General features: G+C 47.5%; 1 protein-coding gene across 1 annotated transcript in view; it reads right to left on the bottom strand.

Annotated features, from left to right (window-relative positions):
* The window catches only part of LOC144683184 (voltage-dependent L-type calcium channel subunit alpha-1S-like), a 258,879-nt gene that overhangs the window by 11,176 nt on the left and 227,510 nt on the right, over positions 1 to 20,193 (bottom strand). Inside the window, exons 32-34 of the mRNA XM_078546145.1 lie at positions 19,414 to 19,516; positions 3,703 to 3,804; positions 3,380 to 3,519 (exon numbers count right to left, since the gene is read on the bottom strand). Coding sequence (XP_078402271.1) covers positions 3,380 to 3,519; positions 3,703 to 3,804; positions 19,414 to 19,516 — 345 coding nt within the window. The remainder of the gene's footprint in view (positions 1 to 3,379; positions 3,520 to 3,702; positions 3,805 to 19,413; positions 19,517 to 20,193) is intronic.

Raw genomic sequence — 20,193 nt, 5'->3', positions numbered from 1 at the left:
CTCAACTGCTTCACACTCCTCCCAGTCTGTTTCACAATGATTCTGACCAGCCTTGCACTCCCCATGTCTGCTACACAATGACCTTGCCCTGCCTCACAGTGATCCTAACCTGCTTCACACTCCTCCCAGTCTGAATCACACTGAATCTGACCGGCTTCAAACTCCTGCCAGACTTCATCACAGAGATCCTGACCTGTTTCACGCTCCCCAGGTTTGCTTCACAATGATCCTGCCCTGCACCACACTCCTCCAGGTCTGCTTCACAATGATTCTGACCAGCTTCACGCTCTTCCCGGGCTGATTCACTATGACCCTGACTTGCTTCATACTCCTCCTGGTCTGCTTCACCTGACCTGCTTCCCAGACCTCCAGGTCTCCTTCACCATGATCCTGACCTGCGTCACACTCCTCCCAGTCTGATTCACAATGATTCTAGCCTGCTTCACCTCCTCCCAGCCTGCTTCACAGTGACTCTGACATGCTTCCCAATCCTCCAGGTCTTTTCCACCATGATCCTGACCTGCATCATGCTCCATCCGGTCTGATTCACGATAATTCTGATCTGCATCACACTCCGCCCAGTCTGTTTCACAGTGATCCTGACCTGCTTAACACTCATCCCAGTCTGCACTCCATTGATCCTGAACTGCTTCGTACTCCTCCCATTCTGCTTCACAATGATCCTGACCTGATTCACATTCCTCCCGGTTTGCTTCACAGTGATCCTGACCTGCATCACCATGATTCTGACCTGCTTCACACTCCTCCTGGTCTGCTTCAATGTGATCTTAACCTGCTTCACACACCTCCCAGTCTGCTTCAAGGAGATCCTAATTGGCTTCACACTCCTCCCGGTCTGCGTCACAGTGACCATAACCTGCTGCACGCTCCTCCTGGTCTGTTTCAAGGAGATCCTAATTGGCGTCACACTTCTCCCGGTCTGCGTCACAGTGATCCTGACCTCCTTCGCACTCCCCCGGTCTGCTTCACAATGCAGATTCTGACCTCACACAATGATTCTGACCTCACTCATTCATATTCCTCACGGTTTACATCACAATTATTCTGACCTACTTCACACTCCTTCCGCTCTGCATCAAGGTGATCCTAATTTGCTTCACACCCCTCCCAGTCTAATTCACTGTGATCTGAATCCAAGTTTTCTTCACAATAATTCTGGCCTGTATCACAGTCCTCCTGGTTGCTTCACAATGATTATGCCATGATTCACATTCCTCCCGGTCTGCTTCCCAGTGATCTTGAGCTGCTTCACACTGCTCCCAGTCTGCATCACTATGATCTTGACCTGCTTCATACTCCTTCACGTCTGCTCCACCATCATGCTGACCTGCTTCAGACTCCTCCCGGCTTGCTTCTCCATGATCCTAAGCTGCTTCACCCTCTTCCGGGACTGATTCACTGTAATCAGACCTGCTTCACAATCCACCTGGTCTGTTTCACAGATATCCTGACCTGCCTCACACTCCTCCCAGTCTGCTTCACAATGATTCTGACCTGCTTCACACTCCACCCGGTATGCTTCACACTTCCCGCAGCCCCCTACCCCCCCCACTACCCTTCTCCCAGTCTGATTCACAGTGATCTGGTCTGCATCACACTCCTCCCGATATGATTCATGATTGTGACCTGCTTTACACTCCTCCCATTCTGTTTCACAGTGATACTGACCTGATTCACACTCTCCCTGGACCGTTTCAGATGGATCCTGACCGGCTTCATACTTCTCCCCATCTGCTTCACAATGATTCTGGCCTGCTTCATGCTCCTCCTGGTCTGCTTCACAATGATTCTGAGATTCTGACCTGCTTCACACTCCTATTGGTCTGTTTCACAATGACCCTGACCTGCCTCACACTCCACTCAGTCTCCATCACAGAGATCCTAACTAGCTGCTTAATCCCACTGGTCTGCTTTACCATGATTCTGACCTGCTCCACACTCCTCCGTTCTGCTTCACAGTGTTCCTGACCTATACTCCTCCCGGTCTGCTTCACAATGATTCTGCCATGCTTCACACTCCTCCCAGTCTGCTTCACATTCATCCTGACCTGCCTCACACGCTTCCCAGTCTGCATTACAGTTATCCTGACCAGCTTCACTTTCCTCCCAGTCAGCTTCACAATGATTCTGACCTGCTCACACTCCCCCCGGAATGCTTTACAGTGATCACGACCCGCTGTTAAATCCTCCAGGTCTGCTTCACAGGGATCCTGACCTGGTTCAGACTCCTTCCGGACTGCATCACCATGATCCTGACCTGCTTCACACTCCCTCCCCTGATCTGCTTCACAGTGATCCTGATCTGCTTCACACTCCCCCACCGCCCCCGGTCTGATTCACAGTGATCTGGCCTGCATCACACTCCTCCCGATCTGATTCATGATTGTGACCTGCTTCACACCCCTCCCGATCTGTTTCACAGTGATCCTGACCTGCTTCACACTCCTCCCTGGACCGCTTCAGATGGATCCTGACCAGCTTTGCACTTCTCCCAGCCTGCTTCACAATGATTCTGACCCGCTGCTCAATCCTTCTTGTCATCTCATGGATGATTGCCACCTCTGTTTTTTCTTGTAATTGGAGGAGGCATCACCCTCATACCTGCAGCAAATGATGGCATGCACATCCATGTAAAAAATGGACCAAAAAATGCTCTTTCTACAGCACTGACAAGCTTACAAGATCCTTTTTTTGTATGTAACTGTGATAAGGTTAGACTGTCATTACTGTGATGAGCAGCGTGTTCTTGAATGATGCCCCAGTTATTAATAACAATCAATGCCAAATAATGGGCTAACTAACTGTTTCAACATCTGGATACCAACTGGAAGGTGTGGATGAACTACAGCTTGACCAGTTACAGATTTACCTGACCCTAGCTTCCATGTTCCCACACTTGAAATAAAGATCCAAACCTTAAGTCAGATTGTTAATGCTTCTGCTCAATTCTAGTCTCCATCGTAGTGTCATTCCATAAATATGTTCCCTGTTCGATATCTCTTACCGTACAGTGTTGCTCTGAGTAAAGTCACCCACTGCCACTTCAAGGACACTACAAATGCCAATCACAAAGGTACTTCCACTAGTGCAAACCGACACAAGCCAACCATACCAAGGCATAACAAAACAAAAATAAAGTACTGCAGATGCTGGAATCCTGAAATAAAAACTGAAAATGCTGGAAATACTCAGCAAGTTTGGCAGTGTCTGTGGAAAGAGAAATGACAAAGCAATGAGAAACCATCAAACTAACATCATTTTCCCAGGAACATGAACCAAACTAACACCACAATGGCAGTCTGTGTCACCACCTCTCACTGTATTCAAGCACTCAAAAACCAGGAACTTTCATCCTTACCTGGAGCACTATTTCATTCTGATTCTGGTTCTTCTTTGATGGGAGAATTCCATAATATTCTTCCTGACGCTTCTTAAACTTCCGGAAGTGTTCTTGAATGAGGAATGTGGCATAAAACTTGCCAACTGTCACCTCATCATCTGAACAGAAAATACTAACATTTAATTGTTGCCAAGGAAACAGCCAGTTCATATTAAAACATAAACATTTCACTAAACAAACCCCTGAGCCCTGGTCATTACTCACTCTACAAAAGAGGGCCTCATAGCAAACAGCAGTGTGAAACTAGCTCGCTGAACCAACACCCAGTACCAGGCACTCACCTCCAATTGGGGGGATCACTTGGTCTAGCAATTTCATACTCGTTCGTTTCCAGATTTTTTTGATAATTGTCCTCAGCTCCTCATTGGCCTGTTCAAAATTCCCTGTTTACAAAAACAAATAAACGGCATAACTGCACATCCATGGAATATAACAACCAACCAATCAACACTCAGATCCACCATACATGGCCCAATACGCGGATTTGTGTAAACCACCACACAATGTGTGTGTGAATGTGTACGTGTAGGTCTGTGTAACTCCCTTCACTGTTTGTGTGTGTCTGTGTATGTAAGTAACTGCCTTCGCTGTGTGTGTCTGTCACTCCTTTTGCTCTGTGTGTGTGTGTGTGTGTGTATGCACGCGTGTGTGTGTAACTCCCTTCACTATGTGTGTGTGTAACTGCCTTCACTGTGTGTGTGCGTAACTGCCTTCACTCTGTGTGTGTGTGTGTAACTCCCTTCACTGTGTGTATGTGCACGTGTGTGTGTGCGAGTGTGTGTGCGTGCGTGTGTGTGTGTAACTCCCTTCACTGTGTGTGTGTGTGACTGCCTTCACTATGTGTTTGTGTGTGTATAAGACCCTCACTGTGTGGGTGTAACTCCCTTTACTGTGTGCGCGTGTGTAATTCCCATCACCGTGTGTGTGTGAGAGAGAGAGTGTGAGTTACGCGCGTAACTCCCATCACTGTGTGAGTGTGTGTCTAATTCCCTCCACTGTGTGAGCCTGTGTGTGTGTGTGTGTGTGCAACTCCCCTCACTGTGTGTGCATGTGTGTACGAGACCCTTACTGTGTGTGTAACTTCCTATACTGTGTGACTGTGTGTATAACTCCCTTCACTGTGTGAGTGTGTGTAATTCCCTCCAGAGTGTGTGTATAAGACCTTCTGTGTGTGTGTGTGTGTGTGTGTGTGTGTATAACTGCCCTCACTGTGAGTGTGTATGCAACTCCCTTCACTATGTGTGTGTGTAGCTCCCTTCACTGTGTGAGTGTATGAGTAATTCCCTTCACTCTGTGTGTGTGTGTGTGTGTGTGTGTGTGTAACAGCCTTCACTGTGTGTCTGTAACTCCCTTCGTTGTGTGTTTGTGTGTAACTCCATTCACTGTTTGTGTGTGTGTATATGTAACTGCCTGCCTTCTGCGTGTGTGTCTGTAACTCCCATCACTGTGTGAGTGTGTGTCTAATTCCCTCCACTGTGTGAGTCTGTGTGTGTGTGTGTATGCAGCTCCCCTCACTGTGTGTGCATGTGTGTATAAGACCCTATACTGTGTGAGTGTGTGTGTAACTCACTTCACTGTGTGTGTGTGTGTGCGGTGTGTGCGTCTGTGTATGTGTGTATAAGAGCCTCACTGTGTGGGTGTGTGTAACTCCCTTTAATGTGGGTGTGTGACATTCCCTTCGCTGTGTGTGTGTGTTTGTGTGTGTATAAGACCCTCACTATGTGTGTGAATTCCCTCCACTGTGTGTGTGTGTGTGTGTAACTGCCCTCACTGTGTGTGTGTGTATGCGACTCCCTTCACTGTGTGTGTGTAACTGCCTTTACTGTGTGAGTGTATGAGTAATTCCCTTCACTCTGTGTGTGTGTGTGTGTGTGTGTGTGGTGTGTGTATGTAAGTAACTGCCTTGGCTGTGTGTGTCTGCAACTCCCTTCACTGTGTGTTTGTGTGTAACTCCATTCACTGTTTGTGTGTGTGTGTATATGTAAGTAACTGCCTTCTCTGTGTGTTTCTGTAACTCTCTTCGCTGTGTGTGTGTAACTCTCTTCACTGTGTGTGTGTGCGCGGCTCCCTCCACTGCACGTGTAACTCCCTTCGCTGTGGGTGTGTGTAACTCTCCTCTGTGTGTGTGTATGTGTGTAACTCCCTTCACTGTGTGTGTGTGTGTGTAACTCTCCTGTGTGTGTAACTCCCTTCACTGTGTGTGTGTGTGTGTATAACTGCCTTCACTGTGAGAGTGCGTAACTGCCTTCACTCTGTTTCCGTGTGTGTAACTCCCTTCATTGTGTGTGCGTCTGTGTGCGTGTGCATGTGCACGTAACTCCCTTCACTGTGTATGTGACAGTCCCTTCACTGTGTGTGTGTGTGTAATTCCCTACAGAGTGTGTGTGTGTGTGTGTGTGTGAAGAAGACCCTCTGTGTGTGTGTGTGTGTGTGTGTGTGTATGTGTAACTACCCTCACTGTGAGAGTGTGTATGCGACTCGCTTCACTATGTGTGTGTGTACCTACTTTCACTGTGTGAGTGTATGAGTAATTCCCTTCACTGCGGGTGTGTGTGTGAGTGTCTGCGTGCGTTAGTGCGTGTAACTCCCTTCACTGTGTGTCTGTGTGTGTGTGTATGTAAGGAACTGCCTTCTCTGTGTGTGTCTATAATTCCCTTCGCTGTGTGTTTGTGTGTAACTCCCTTCACTGTTTGTGTGTCTGTGCATATATGTAAGTAACTGCATTCTCTGTGTGTTTCTGTATCGCCCTTCACTGTGTGTATGTGTATGTGTGTCTGTAACTCCCTTCACTGTGTGTGTGTGTATGTGTGTGTGTGTAACTCCCTTCACTACGGGTGTGTGACATTCCCTTCGCTCTGTGTGTGTGTTTGTGTGTGTATAAGACCCTTACTATGTGTGTGAATTCCCTCCACTGTGTGTGCGCGTGTGTGTAACTCCCTTCCCTGTGGGTGTGTGACATTCCCTTCACTGTGTGTGTGTATAATTCCCTTCGCTGTGTGTGTGTGTGTGTGTGTGTATAAGACCCTCACTGTGTGTGTGTATAACTCTCTTTACTGTGAGTGTAAGAGTAACTCCATTCACTGCGTGTGTGCATGTGTAACTCCCTTCACCGTGTATGTGTGTAACTCCTGTCACTGTGCGTGTGTGTGTGCGTAAGTGTAACTCGCTTCATGTTGATGTGTGTGTGTAACTCCCTTCACTGAGTGTGTGTGTAAAAGTCCCTTCACTGTGTGTGTAAAAGTCCCTTCACTGTGTGTATGTAACTCCATTCTCTTTGTGTTTGTGTGTAACTCCCTCCACTGTGTGAGTGCGTGAGTAACTCCCTTCAGTGTGTTTGTGTGTCTGTGTGTAACCCCCTTCACTGTGTGTGTGTGTGTGTGTAACTCCCATCGCTGTGTGTGTAGCTCTCCTCACTCTTTGTGTGTGCGCGCGTGTGCGTGTAAAACTCCCTTCACTGTGTGTGTGTGTAACTCTCCTGTGTGTGTGTCTGTGTGTGTAATTCCCTTCACTGTGGGCGTGTGGCATTCCCTTCGCTCTGTGTGTGTGTGTTTGTGTGTGTATAAGGCCCTCACTATGTGTAATTCCCTCCACTGTGTGTGTGTGTGTAGCTCCCTTCACTGTGGGTGTAACTCCCATCACTGTGTGTGCGTGTAACTCCCTTCACTGTGGTTGTGTGACATTCCCTTCACCGTGACTATGTGTATAATTCCCTTCACTGTGTGTGTGTGTGTGTGTCTGTGCACGTGTGTAGCTCCCTTCACTGTGTGCATGTATTTATAAGACCCTTACTGTGTGTGCGTGTGTAACTCCCTTCGCTGTGTGTGTGTGTGTGTGTGTGTAACTCCCTTCACTGTAGGTGTGTGAGACATTCCCTTCACTGTGAGTGTGTGTCTAATTCCCTCCACTGTGTGAGTCTGTGTGTGTATGCAACTCCCCTCACTGTGTGTGCATGTGTGTATAAGACCCTTACTGTGTGGGTGTGTGTAACTTCCAATACTGTGTGAGTGTGTGTGTAACTCCCTTCACTGTGTGAGTGTATGTAATTCCCTCCAGAGCGTGTGTGTGTGTATAAGACCTTCTGTGTGTGTGTGTGTAACTGCCCTCACTGTGTGTGTGTATGTGACTCTCTTCACTATGTGTGTGTGTAACTCCCATCACTGTGTGAGTGCATGAGTAATTACCTTCACTGTGTTTGTGTGTGTGTGTGTGTATGTAACTGCCTTCGCTGTGTGTCTGTAATTCCTTTCGCTGTGTGTTTGTGTGTAACTCCCTTCACTATTTATGTGTATATGTAAGCAACTGCCTTCTTTGTATGTGTCTGTAACTCCCTTCGCTGTGTGTGTGTGTAACTCCCTTCGCTGTGTGTGTGCGTGTAACTCCCTTCGCTGTGTGTGTGTAACTCTCCTCGCTCTGTGAGCGCGCAGGTGTGTGTGTAAAACTCCCTTCACTGTGTGTATGTAACTCCCTTCACCATGTGTGCGTGTGACTGCTTTCACTGTGTGTTTGTCTGTGTATAAGAACCTCACAGTGTGGGTGTGTGTAACTCCCTTTACTGTGTGCGTATGTGTGTAATTCCCAACACTGTGTGTGTATGTGAGAGAGAGTGAGTGCACATGTGTAACTCCCTTCATTGTGTGCGTGTGACACTCCCATCACTGTGTGAGTGTGTGTCTAATTCCCTCCACTGTGTGAGTCTGTGTGTGTGTATGCAACTCCCCTCACTGTGTGTGCATGTGTGTATGAGACCCTTACTGTGTGGGTATGTGTAACTTCCAATACTGTGTGAGTGTGTGCGTAACTCCCTTCACTGTGTGTGTGTGTAATTCCCTCCAGAGCGTGTGTGTGTGTATGCAACTCCCCTCACAGTGTGTGCATATGTGTCTAAGACCCTTATTGTGTGGGTGTGTGTAACTTCCTATACTGTGTGTGTGTGTGTAACTCACTTCGCTGTGTGTGTGTGTGTGCAGTGTGTGCGTGTGCATGTAACTCCCTTCACTGTCTGTGTGTGTGACACTCCCGTCACTGTGTGTGTGTGTAATTCCCTACAGAGTGTGTGTGTGTGTATAAGACCCTGTGTGTGTGTGTGTGTGTGTGTGTTAACTGCCCTCACTGTGTGAGTGTGTATGCGATTCCTTTCACTATTTATGTGTGTAACTCCCTTCACTGTGTGAGTGTATGAGTAATTCCCTTCACACTGTGGGAGTGTGTGAGTGTGTGTGCGTGCGTGAGTGCGTGTAACTCCCTTCACTGTGTGTCTATGTGTGTGTATGTAAATAACTGCCTTCGCTGTGTGTGTCTGTAATTCCCTTCGCTGTGTGTTTGTGTGTAACTCCCTTCACTGATTGTGTGTGTGTGTATATGTAAGTAACTGCCTTCTCTGTGTGTTTCTGTAACTCCCTTCGCTGTGTGTGTGTGCGTCTGTAACTCCCTTCACTCTGTGTGTGTGTGTGTGCATGTGTGTAACTCCCTTCACTTTGGGTGTGTGACATTCCCTTCACTGTGTGAGTGTGTGTGTATGTAAGTAACTGCCTTCTCTGTGTGTTTCTGTAACTCCCTTCGCTGTGTGTGTGTGTGTAACTCTCTTCAATGTGTATGTGTGTAACTCTCTTCACTCTGTGTGTGTGTAACTCTCTTCGCTGTATGTGTGTAACTCTCCTCGCTATGTGTGTGTGCGCACGTGCGTGTATGTAAAACTCCCTTCATGTTGGTGTGTGTATGTAACTCCATTCACTTTGTGTTTGTATGCAACTCCCTCCACTGCACGTGTGCGTATGTAACTCCCTTCACTGTGGGTGTGTGTAACTCTCCTGTGTGTGTGTGTGTCTATGTAACTCCCTTCACTGTGGGTGTGTGACATTCCCTTCGCTCTGTGTGTGTTTATGTGTGTATAAGACCCTCACTATGTGTGTGTAATTCCCTCCACTGTGTGTGTGCATGTGTGCAACTCCCTTCACTGTGGGTGTGTGACATTCGTTTCGCTGTGTGAGTGTGTGTATAATTCCCTTCACTGTGTGTGTGTCTAAGACCCTCACTGTGTGGGTGTGTGTAACTCACTTTACTGTATGAGTGTGAGTGCAAGAGTAATTCCATTCTCTGCGTGTGTGCATGTGCATGTGTAACTCTCTTCACCGTGTATGCGTGTAACTCCCTTCGCTGTGTGTGTGTGTGCGCGCGCATCTGTGTGTAAGTGTAACTCCCTTCATGTTGGTGTGTGTAACTCCCTTCACTGTGTGTGCGTGTGTAACTCCCTTTGCTGTGTGTGTGTAACTCTACGCGCTGTGTGTGTGCACGTATGTGCGTGTGTGCATGTGTTGCTGTGTATGTAACTCCATTCACTTTGTGTTTGTGTGTAACTCCTTTCACTGTGTGTGTGTGTGCGCATGTGCGTGCGTGTAACTCCCTTCACTGTGTTTGTGTGTGTGTGCGTATGTGTGTGTGTAAGTGTAACTCCCTTCATGTTGGTGTGTGTGTAACTCTCTTGACTGAGTGTGTGTGCGTGTGTGTAAAACTCCCTTCACTGTGTGTGTATGTCTGTGTAACTCCCTTCACTGTGTGTGTAAATCTACTCAGTGTGTGTGTGTGCGCGTATGTGCATGTGTAAAACTCCCTTCACTGTATGTAACTCCTTTCACTTTGTGTTTGTGTGTAACTCCCTCCACTGTGTGAGTGTGAGTAACTCCCTTCACTGTGCATGTGTGTGTGTGTGTGCATGTGCGTGCGTGTAACCCCCTTCAGTGTGTGTGGGTGTGTGTGAGAGAGACACTCCCTTCACTGTGTGAGTATGTATGCAATACCCTCCAGAGTGCGAGTGTGTGTGCACGCGCGTGTGTGTAACCACCTTCGCTGTGTGTGTGTAACTCTCCTCGCTCTGTGTGTGTGCGCATGTATGTGTGTGTTAAACTCCCTTCTATGTATGTATGTAACTCCATTCACTTTGTATTTGTGTGTAACTCCCTTCACTGCGTGCGTGTGTGTGTGCATTTACATGCGTGTAACTCCCTTCACTGTGTGTGCGTGTGTGTGTGTAACCCCCTTCACTGTGTGCGCGTGTGTAACTCCCTTCATTATGTGTGTGTGCGTGTGTAACTCCCTTCACTGTTTGTGTGTGTGTATATATAAGTAACTGCCTTCTCTGTGTGTTTCTGTAACTCCATTCGCTGTGTGTGCGCGCGTCTGTAACTCCCTTCACTGTGTGTGTGTGTGTGTGTGTGTAACTCCCTTCACTCTGTGTGTGTGTGTGTGTGTGTGTGTGTGTGTGTAACTCCATTCAGTGCTTGTGCATGTGTGTAACACCCTTCACTGTGGGTGTGTGACATTCCCATCACTGTGTGAGTGTGTGTATAATTCCCTTCACTGTGTGTGTGTGTGTGTGTGTGTATAATTCCCTTCACTGTGTGTGTGTAATTCCCTACAGAGTGTGTGTGTGTGTGTGTATAAGACCCTGTGTGTAACTGCCCTCACTGTGTGTGTGTTTGTGTGTGTGTGACACTCCCTTCACTGAGAGAGTATGTATGTAAAACCCTCCAGAGTGTGTGTGTGTGCGCGTGTGTGTAACCCCCTTCGCTCTGTGTGTGTGCGCACGTGTATGTGTGTTAAACTCCCTTCTATGTATGTATGTAACTCCATTCACTTTGTGTTTGTGTGTAACTCCCTTCACTGCGCGCGTGTGTGTGTGTGTGTGTAACCCCTTCACTGTGTGCGCGTGTGTAACTCCCTTCACTGCGCGCGTGTGTGCATCTGCGTGCGTGTAACTCCCTTCACTGTGTGTGTGTGTGTGTGTGTGTGTAACCCCTTCACTGTGTGCGCGTGTGTAACTCCCTTCACTATGTTTGTGTGCATGTGTAACTCCCTTCACTGTGTGTATGTAACTCCATTCACTTTGTGTTGGTGTGCAACTCCCTCCACTGCGTATGTGCGTATGTAACTCTCTTCACTGTGTGTGTGTATGTAACTCCCTTCACTGAGTGTGTGTGTGTGTAACTCCCTTTGCTGTGTGTAACTCTCCTCGCTGTGTGTGCGCGGGTGTGTGTGTAAAACTCCCTTCACTGTGTGTATGTAACTCCATTCACTTTGTGTTTGTGTGCATCTCCCGCCACTGCACGTGTGTGTGTAACTCCCTTCACTGCATGTGTGTGTGTGTATGTGTGTGATGTGTAACTCCCTTCGCTCTATGTGTGTAACTCCCTTTACTCTGTATGTGTGTGTGTGCTTGTGTGCGTGTAACTGCCTTCACTGTGTGTGTGCGTGTATGTAATTACCTTCACTCTGTGTGCGTGTGTGTAACTCCCTTCATGTTGGTGTGTGTAACTCTCATCTGTGTGCGCGTGCGTGTATAAGACCCTTAGTGTGTGTGTGTGTGTGTGTGTGTAACTCCCTTTACTGTGTGAGTGTGAGAGTAACTCTTTTCACTGCATGTGTGCGTGTGCATAACTCCCTTCACTGTTGGTGTATGTGTGAATCTCTCTTCACTTAGTGAATGTGTGCATGTGTGTGTGTGTAACTCCCTTCGCTGTGGGTTTGTGACATTTCCTTCACTGTGTGAGTGTGTGTGTAATTCCCTTCACAGTATGTGTGCGTGCATGTGTGTGTGTAGCTCCTGTCACCGTGTGGGTGTGTGTGCAACTCCCTTCACGGTGCGTGCATGTGACTGCCTTCACTGTGTGTATGCGCGTGTGTAATTTCCATCACTGTGTGTGTGTGAGTGCACGCGCGTAACTCTCTTCATTATGTGTGTGACACTTCCTCCACTGTGTAAGTCTGTGTGTGTGTGTGTAGCTTCCTTCACTCTGTGTGCGTGTGTGTGTGAGTAACTCCCTTCACTGTGCGTGCATGTGTGTATAAGACCCTCACTGTGTGGGTTTGTGTAACTCCCTTTACTGTGTGAGTGGGAGAGTAACTCCATGCATTGCGTGTGTGCGTGTGTGAAACTCCCTTCGCTGTAGGTGTGTGTGTAATTCTCTTGTGTGTGTGTGTTTATCTCCCTTCACTGTGGGTGTGAAACATTCCTTTCACTGTGTGAGTGTGTGAGTAATTCCCTCCACTGTGTGTATGTGTGTGTGTGTGTGTGTGTATGCGTACGTGCGTGTGTGTAGCTCCCTTCACTGTGTGGGTGCGTGTGCAACTCCCTTCACTGTGTGTGCGTGTGTGTATAAGACCCTCACTGTATGGGTGTGTTTAACTTCCTTTACTGTGTGAGTAACTCCCTTCACTCCGTGTGTGTGTGTGTGTGTGCAACTCCCTTCACTGTATATGTGCGTGTAACTCCCTTCGCTGTGTGTTTTTGTTTGTGTGTGTGTGTAACTCCCTTCTCTGCGGGTGTGACATTCCCTTCACTGTGTGAGCGTGTGTGTATAAGACCCTCACTGTGTGGGTGTGTGTAACTCCCTTTACTGTGTGAGTAACTCGCTTCACTGTGTGTGTGCGTGTGCGTGTGTAACACCCTTCACTGTGTACGTGCATGTAAATCAGGTTAGCAGAAAACTTCGTTGAATTTTCTGGTTCCGTCAGCAGCAGGAAGCGTGGCAGAAGGATAAACAATTGGAATACTGTTCTCCCGACTTTCAAGGTGCGTTAAGCAAAGTCGGGAGCCTTATTTGCATGCATGCTTATTAAGGGCTACCTCACTGAAATTAATTAATCCCCCCGCCCGCGAGAATTTAGAACGCTTAGTTTTACGACTGTATATCAGTGGCATGCACCTGGCGAGCTTCACCTCTTCCATTATTTTGAGGCCCGTCGATGTTGCTTTCCCCTTCTTAGAGACAGAGCATAACTGCACTTGAGTACCATTCGCAAACACTGCTCCAAGGCTGGACAAGGAAGGAAGGGAGGCAGGCAAACACTGGACGCGGGGGTGGGTAGGGTGGAAGAGTGGAGTAAAGGCTGGGCTGGACAGGGGAGGCAGGCTTATGGGGGAAGGGTGGGGAGAGTGTCTGGGGAAGCTTGGGGAGGGGATGTCTGGGGAAGGGGAGGAGGCAGTGTGTCGGGGAAAGGGGAAGGGTGGGGAGTGTCTAAGACGGTTGGTGGTGTTGATGGTGGAGGTCCTGTGGGGAGAACCTAGGGTAATAGGAGGGAACACTCACAGTCAGAGCGGGGAGAGAGATGCAGTAGGGTGGCAGGCCAAAGGTGAGAGTCTGATAGGTGAAAGTCTCATTGGGTGGGTCACAGAAGGGATGAGACAGGTGGCTCAGCTAACGGGAGCAGCCAGGGCTTTTTTTTATTCTTTCATGGGATGTGGGCATCATTAGCAAGGCCAACATTTGTTGCCCATCCCTAAATGCCCTTGAACCGAGTGGCTTGTTATACCGTTTCAGAGGGCAGTTAAGAGTCAACCCTGCCATGGCTCTGGACGTCAGATTTCTTTCCCTAAAGGACATTAGTGAACCAGATGGGTTTTTACAACAATCAATGATAGTTTCATGGTCACCATTACTGGAACCAGATTTCAGTTCCAGATTTTATTAATTGAATTTAAATTCCACCAGCTGTCATGGTGGGATTTGAACCCATGTCCCAAGAGCATTAGCCTGGGTCTCTGGATTATTAGCCCAGTGACATTACCACTACACCACCATCTCTGGGCGGGCATGAAGACAGTAATGGGCGTTGGTTTTGAGGGGAGGAAAGGCATGTGGAGGCGGATCATGTTAGGGGCCAGGGTAACAGGGTTCAAGGTTGACAGAGGGGAGAGGAATGGTGATATTGGGTGGGTCTGTGGTGATGGGGGAAGTTGGTGCGTGACAGGGGAAAGGTAAAAGGTGGTGGAGTGAGTTTGAAAGGTGGCACACACCATTTTTCCAAACTGACCTTGACTATGTAGTGAGATCTGTCGAGGTGGGAGGAGGGTCTTTTCAGTTGGGTGGTGTTCAAGGTTGGCACAAGTGGCAGACTAAAGGAGCACCCTGATAATCTTGAGACAACTGGATGTCAAAGATGCTCACTTGTGTTCTTCTCTCTATGGTGAAGGCCACATTGCAGCAGGTTTGTCCCTGACTCATGGGTCTCATAACATTGAGATCCCAGCGAGGTCTGGAGCTGCCATTCATTCTGTGCCATCGCCATCGGCTGCAATCAGAGGCAGGGGTGATGGGAGGGAGTGAGGTGGAGCCTTCAAGGGACACAGCTGGCGGAGGGTAGCCAACTCCCAACTCCAAACATCCATCCTCCTGGGTGCATGGTCATGGCTGACAATGGGCTCATGTGGTTAGTCTTTCTATGCTGCCAAGGCAATGGTCTCTCTATTGAGGCTCAATGGTAATGGAGGCAAGCCAAATTGTGTCCATGTGAGGGTCCTTGCACATGGCTGTCATTATCCTGGTCAAAAAGCAATGTCTCCATGCACAGTCATGTTTGAAAGGGAGGAACACCCATCTCTGGTCCTCCAGGATGTCCTTCACCTGGAGGGGGAGGGGTGGAGATGCCATGTCTAGATCGAGGCCAGGTGAAGGGCTTTCCTGCTAGCCTTGAGGTGGAGGGAAACCTGTAAAGGACATGCTCACCTAATGTAGCACTTCAATTCATTCACACATCCACTGAGGTGCCAATCATGCAGGCTGTAGCCAAATCTGCCTTGGTAATGGCTCTTGAGCAGATGAGAAGGAGGGCCCATCGCAAGTTTGAACAGGACCAGGAGGAGCAAAGGCCTGAGCAGCAGGAGGCATTGGGTCCTCTAGAAGGTCCAGAGGCTGGTGAACATGGATCACTGCAATGGCGAGCATTGGCCCAACCATGGGTGTATTGCTGGTGGTGCTCACATTTAGAGATGAGTGAAAGGCAATGCCAGTGGCTCCCTCGCAGGTCCCGGAATGTGGTTGCTCACATCTGACAGCTTCTCAGTATGAGCTGCGACTACAAGGACTCTGAAGGAGTAGTGTGGAGCTCTGGCCTGCAATAAGTGAATGTGTATCCGGGGACTCTTTAAGAACAGTGCCAGAATCTTTGACCCCATGAGATAACGGCAGGGTGGGAGACTTCCTGCCTGCCGCGCCGCATGATTTGCTGAGCTCCTCGCTGATGTATAATTAATAAGCTGAAAAGTGGAAGGTCGCGCCTGTTGGCCTGCCCTGCCAGCCAACGGGAATCACACCAACTTCCCCACCCATCACTGGACTTAGTCTCCAGTTTGGAAAATTCCACTCTTAGAAACTAAAGTGAATACAAAATTTAAAAGTCAAATTTGAAATGACATTAAAAAGAACACAATGAATAGTTCATTTTTTCATTATCAAGATTCATTACGCACAAAGGCCAAGATCCATGAGGATAAATAAAGAATATGTTAGCCAGTCAATAGGTGATAAGACCCCATTACCATGTGGAAAGGGCGGGTGTTGAACTTTCTCTAGGGGTTAAAAATTCCATCTCCAGAGACACCTTTAGTTAGCCATATTCCGAATGAAAGATACTTATTCAAATGAAGGAAGGAGATACACTTTTGTAGAATTGATCGCCCATCAAAAGTCATAGAGGTCTTCTAGATGAGGTAAGTATAATCCACGTTTTGGGTTATGCACTTGAAATTAATTTAGTGTAGAAAGAAGACAGAGAATGATTTTAATTACAGATACATGCTCTGTGTATTAAAAATGAGAAGGTTTAATTGTATTGATGTATGATTCTTATATGTTTGGACTTACCTAAATCTGTATAATAACTTCATAATTCTGTATTACAACTCTGTATTAATTTATACTTTTCTTTAAATAAAACGTCTTTGAATTCACTATCTGAAGTGTCTCATCTTACTCTGTGGGCTTAAGTCTTGTTCAAAATCTGAGAGTTAAAACGAATTACCAGTGAATTAGGTTGATTACATTTGGGATCCATGCAAAAATTCTTAGATTAGGGAGTTCCAGGATTTTGACCCATGGACAGTGAAGGAACATATGTAAAAAGCAAGAGGGTAGCCAGGGAAAGGGTAGGCCCACTCAGGGACAGAGGTGGGAATCTGTGTGTGGAGCCAGAAGAAATGGGAGAGATACTAAATGAGTACTTCTCATCAGTATTCACCAAAGAGAAGGACTTAGCGGTCGATTTGTCTGGGGAAGAGTGTGTAGATAGCCTGGATCATGTTGAGATCAAAAAGAGGTGTTAGATGTCTTGAACAATATAAAGGTGGATAAGTAACCAGGGCCAGATGGGATCTACCCCAGAGTACTGAGGGAGGCAAGGGAGGAGATTGCTGGGGCCTTGACAGAAATCTTTGTATCCTCACTGGCTACGGGTGAGATCAGAGGTGTGCTGACAAGATGGATACAGAATTGGCTTGGTCATAGAAGACAGAGGGTAGCAGTGGAAGGGTGCTTTTCTGAATGGAGAGCTGTGACTAGTGGTGTTCTGCAGGGATCAGTGCTGGGACCTTTGCTGTTTGTAGTATACGTAAATGATTTAGAGGAAAATGTAACTGGGCTAATTAGCAACTTTGCAGAATACACAAAGGTTGGAGGAGTTGCAGATAGTGAAGAGGATTGTCAAAGGATACAATGGGATATAGATCGGTTGGAGACTTGGGCAGAGAAATGGCAGATGGAGTTTATTCCGTACAAATGCAAGGTAATGCATTTTGGAAGGTCTAATACAGGTAGGAATTACACAGTAAATGGCAGAACCCTTAAGTGCATCGACGGGCAGAGGGATCTGGGTGTACAGGTCCACAGGTCACTGAAAGTGGCAACGCAGGTGGATAAGGTAGTCAGGAAGGCAAATGGCATGCTTGCCTTCATCGGCAGGGGTATTGAGTATAAAAGCTGGGAAGTCATGCTGCAGCTGTATAGAACCTTGGTTAGGCCACACTTAGAATATTGTGTGCAATTCTGGTCGCCACATTACCAAAAGGATATGGAGGCATTGGAGAGGGTGGAGAGGAGGTTTACCAGGATGCTGCTTGGTCTGGAGGTTATTAGCTATGAGGAGAAGTTGGAGAAACTCAGATTGTTCTCACTAGAGCAACAGAGATTGAGAGGCGACTTGATAGAAGTTTACAAAATTATGAGTGGCATGAAGAGTAGATAGTCAGAAGTTTTTCCCAGGGTGGAAGAGTCAATTACTAGGGGACATAGATTTAAGGTGAGAGGAGAAAACTTTAGAGGAGATGTGTGGGGCAAGTTTTTTAACGCAGAGGGTAGTGAGTGACTGGAATTCGCTGCCAGAGGAGGTGGTGGAAGCAGGTACGATAGTGGTGTTTAAGAGGCAGCTTGAAAAATGCATGAATAGGATGGGAATAGAGGGATACAGACCCTGGAAGTGCAAAATGTTTTAGTTTGACAGGCAATATGATTGGCACAGGCTTGGAGGGCCGAAGGGCCTGTTCCTGTTGTACTTTTCTTTGTTCTTTGTTCTTTCTTTGAACGGTGATATATTTCCAAGTCAGGATGGTGTGTGGCTTGGAGGGGAACTTCCAGGTGATGGTGTACCCATGTGTCTGCTGCCCTTATCCTTCTAGATGGTAGTGGTAATTGGTTTGGAAGGTGCTGTCTACTCCTAGCATCTGACCTGCTCTTGTAGCCACAGTATTTATATGGTTAGTCCAGTTCAGTTTCTGGTCAACGGTAACACTCAGGACATTGATAGTGGGGGATTTAGTGATGGTAATGCCATTAAATGCCAAGGGGGGATGGTTAGATTCTCTCTTGTTGGAGATGGTCATTGCCTGGCATGTGTGGGTGGTTAGTGGTCCCATGGACGGGATGAGGACAATGAAGGTGAGAGAGTGAATGGTGATGTCCCTTGAACTGGCAGTGAGTGAGGACCCTGTGGATGTGTGATGGGTTTATGAGTGTGAGAGTTGAGACTGATGAGAAGAGTGACTTACCCTGACGGAACGGAGGAGATCATGCATCCTCTTGCAGCACTGGGTGACTGGTTCTTATGCAGAGCGTTAGCACTGACCATCACTGCCATCACCTCCCAAGCTGGATTAGTGAGGTTGCTGCCCATCCTGCGGCCAGAGCAGTGGTAGAGGACATCACGGCGAGCCTCCACAGCGTCCAAAAGGCACTCGAAGGATGCATCATTGAACCTGGGGGCTGCATTGAATTTGCCTTTTGGGACCATGTCTTCCGTGCAGCAGTCCTGGGCTGGAAGCACTCAGAGGGGAGCACGTGGCTGCACTTTAAACATGGCACCCGACATGAAGAAGCGGCGAGGTGATGGCGTGGTGGGCAAATGAGAGCCCACCCACCATCGAAATGGTGTGTTTCCCAAGAATGCATAATTAACACAGCAGGATTGGAACAATACAGCCATGCTACTGCACTTAGTGCAAATCTGGGACAATTCCACCCATTGTCTGTAAGATATGATTCTCTAAGGATGTCAGGCTGTTGCTTGACTAATCTGAGATAGCTCTCCCAATGTTAGCACTAGCCCCCAGCCATTAGTGAGAAGGACTTTGCAGGGTCGACTGGGCTGGGTGTGCCCTTGCCATTTCTGGTGCCTAGGTTGATGTCAGGTGCACATGCGGGTTTATTTATATTCAGGATTTCTGTCGTGGTTTTTATACAAGTGGCTTGCTCGGCCATTTCAGAGGGAAATTAAGATTATACATATTGCTGTGGGTCTGAAGTCACATGTAGGTGAGACCAGGTACGGACAGCAGATTTCCTTCCCTTAAGGACTTTAGTGAACCAGATAGGCATTTTTTACGACAATCGGTTATCACCATTACTGAGACTAGCTTTTTATTCCAGATGTGTTTAATGAATTTAAACTCCCCCAGTTACGTTGGTGGATTTGAAGCCATGTCTCTAGATCATTAGCCCAGGTCTCTGGATTACTGCTCCATTAAATTAACCACTATAGTCGTGTACCCTCTATGTAACCCCTGCATATTCTACTTCTGATACCGTGAGCCCACAATTCTACATGACTTTAACTAGACCATACTCTATATGGAGTGTCCTTCAGCCGTCTCCATACAGCCTTGCTCCATCTTTGACTCGCTTCATCTGTTTTTAGGAAGGGGCATTCTGTCCTGTTAATACAAGTTCTCCTACCTTCAGTTTTAATTTTGAGGGCCGTCCGAACCAATGCGAAGAGGGTAGCATTGAAGGTGACAGTACCATCACTGTTCATGGGCATGTTCATGGAGACCAACCGCTGGAAAAGGTACAGAGAATGGAGAGATCAGCAGCAGCGGGTTAGCAATGCACAGGTCAGAAACACAGACACAGAGCTTGTAAAATGTGCACGAGACATTAAAAATGTTCAGGTGGGTGCTAGAGTTCCCATGGCAGTAATGAAAGAGGAGCAATGAGGTTTCCCAGTGCTCCTGGCCATAATTCTACCATCACCCATCATCATCTCAAAAACATTCCCCAGCACAGTTACCTCACGGTGACTTGTAGGATCTTTGCTGTTTGCAAATTAGTTGTTGCATTAACTGTGTTTCTATTTGATGTTGTGTTCTGAGTTGTATAAATGTTGACAGTCTTTCCAAGAAAAGTATAATTGGGCTCATGGGGGAGGTGAAATTTGACTTAAAAAAAGGGGAGATTGAACATTTTGCTGAACAAGTGACTCATAAGCAAGAATCTCACAGTCCTCCCCTTGTTAGGGCAATCCACCTCCAAGGCTGCATTTTCTACCTCTCCTGAACCCATCTTCATTGCTGCGAGCCTGGGTATCCGCAGAGGTTCAACACACCCCAGCACAGGAGGCCCCTCACAGGAGGTTGAGCCTAAGGCTAGGGTTAGACAGGATGAGGCTGTCAGTTTTAGGATCAGAAGATCTCCAGAGGGCCTCCTGCTCCACAGCCTGTGAAAAGCTGTGCCTGT

This window comes from Cetorhinus maximus, chromosome 8 (genome assembly GCF_964194155.1).
Source record: "Cetorhinus maximus chromosome 8, sCetMax3.hap1.1, whole genome shotgun sequence".
Classification (NCBI taxonomy): domain Eukaryota; kingdom Metazoa; phylum Chordata; class Chondrichthyes; order Lamniformes; family Cetorhinidae; genus Cetorhinus; species Cetorhinus maximus.
Note: the sequence above shows the minus strand (reverse complement) of the source record. Positions and strands in the feature narration are given on the sequence as shown.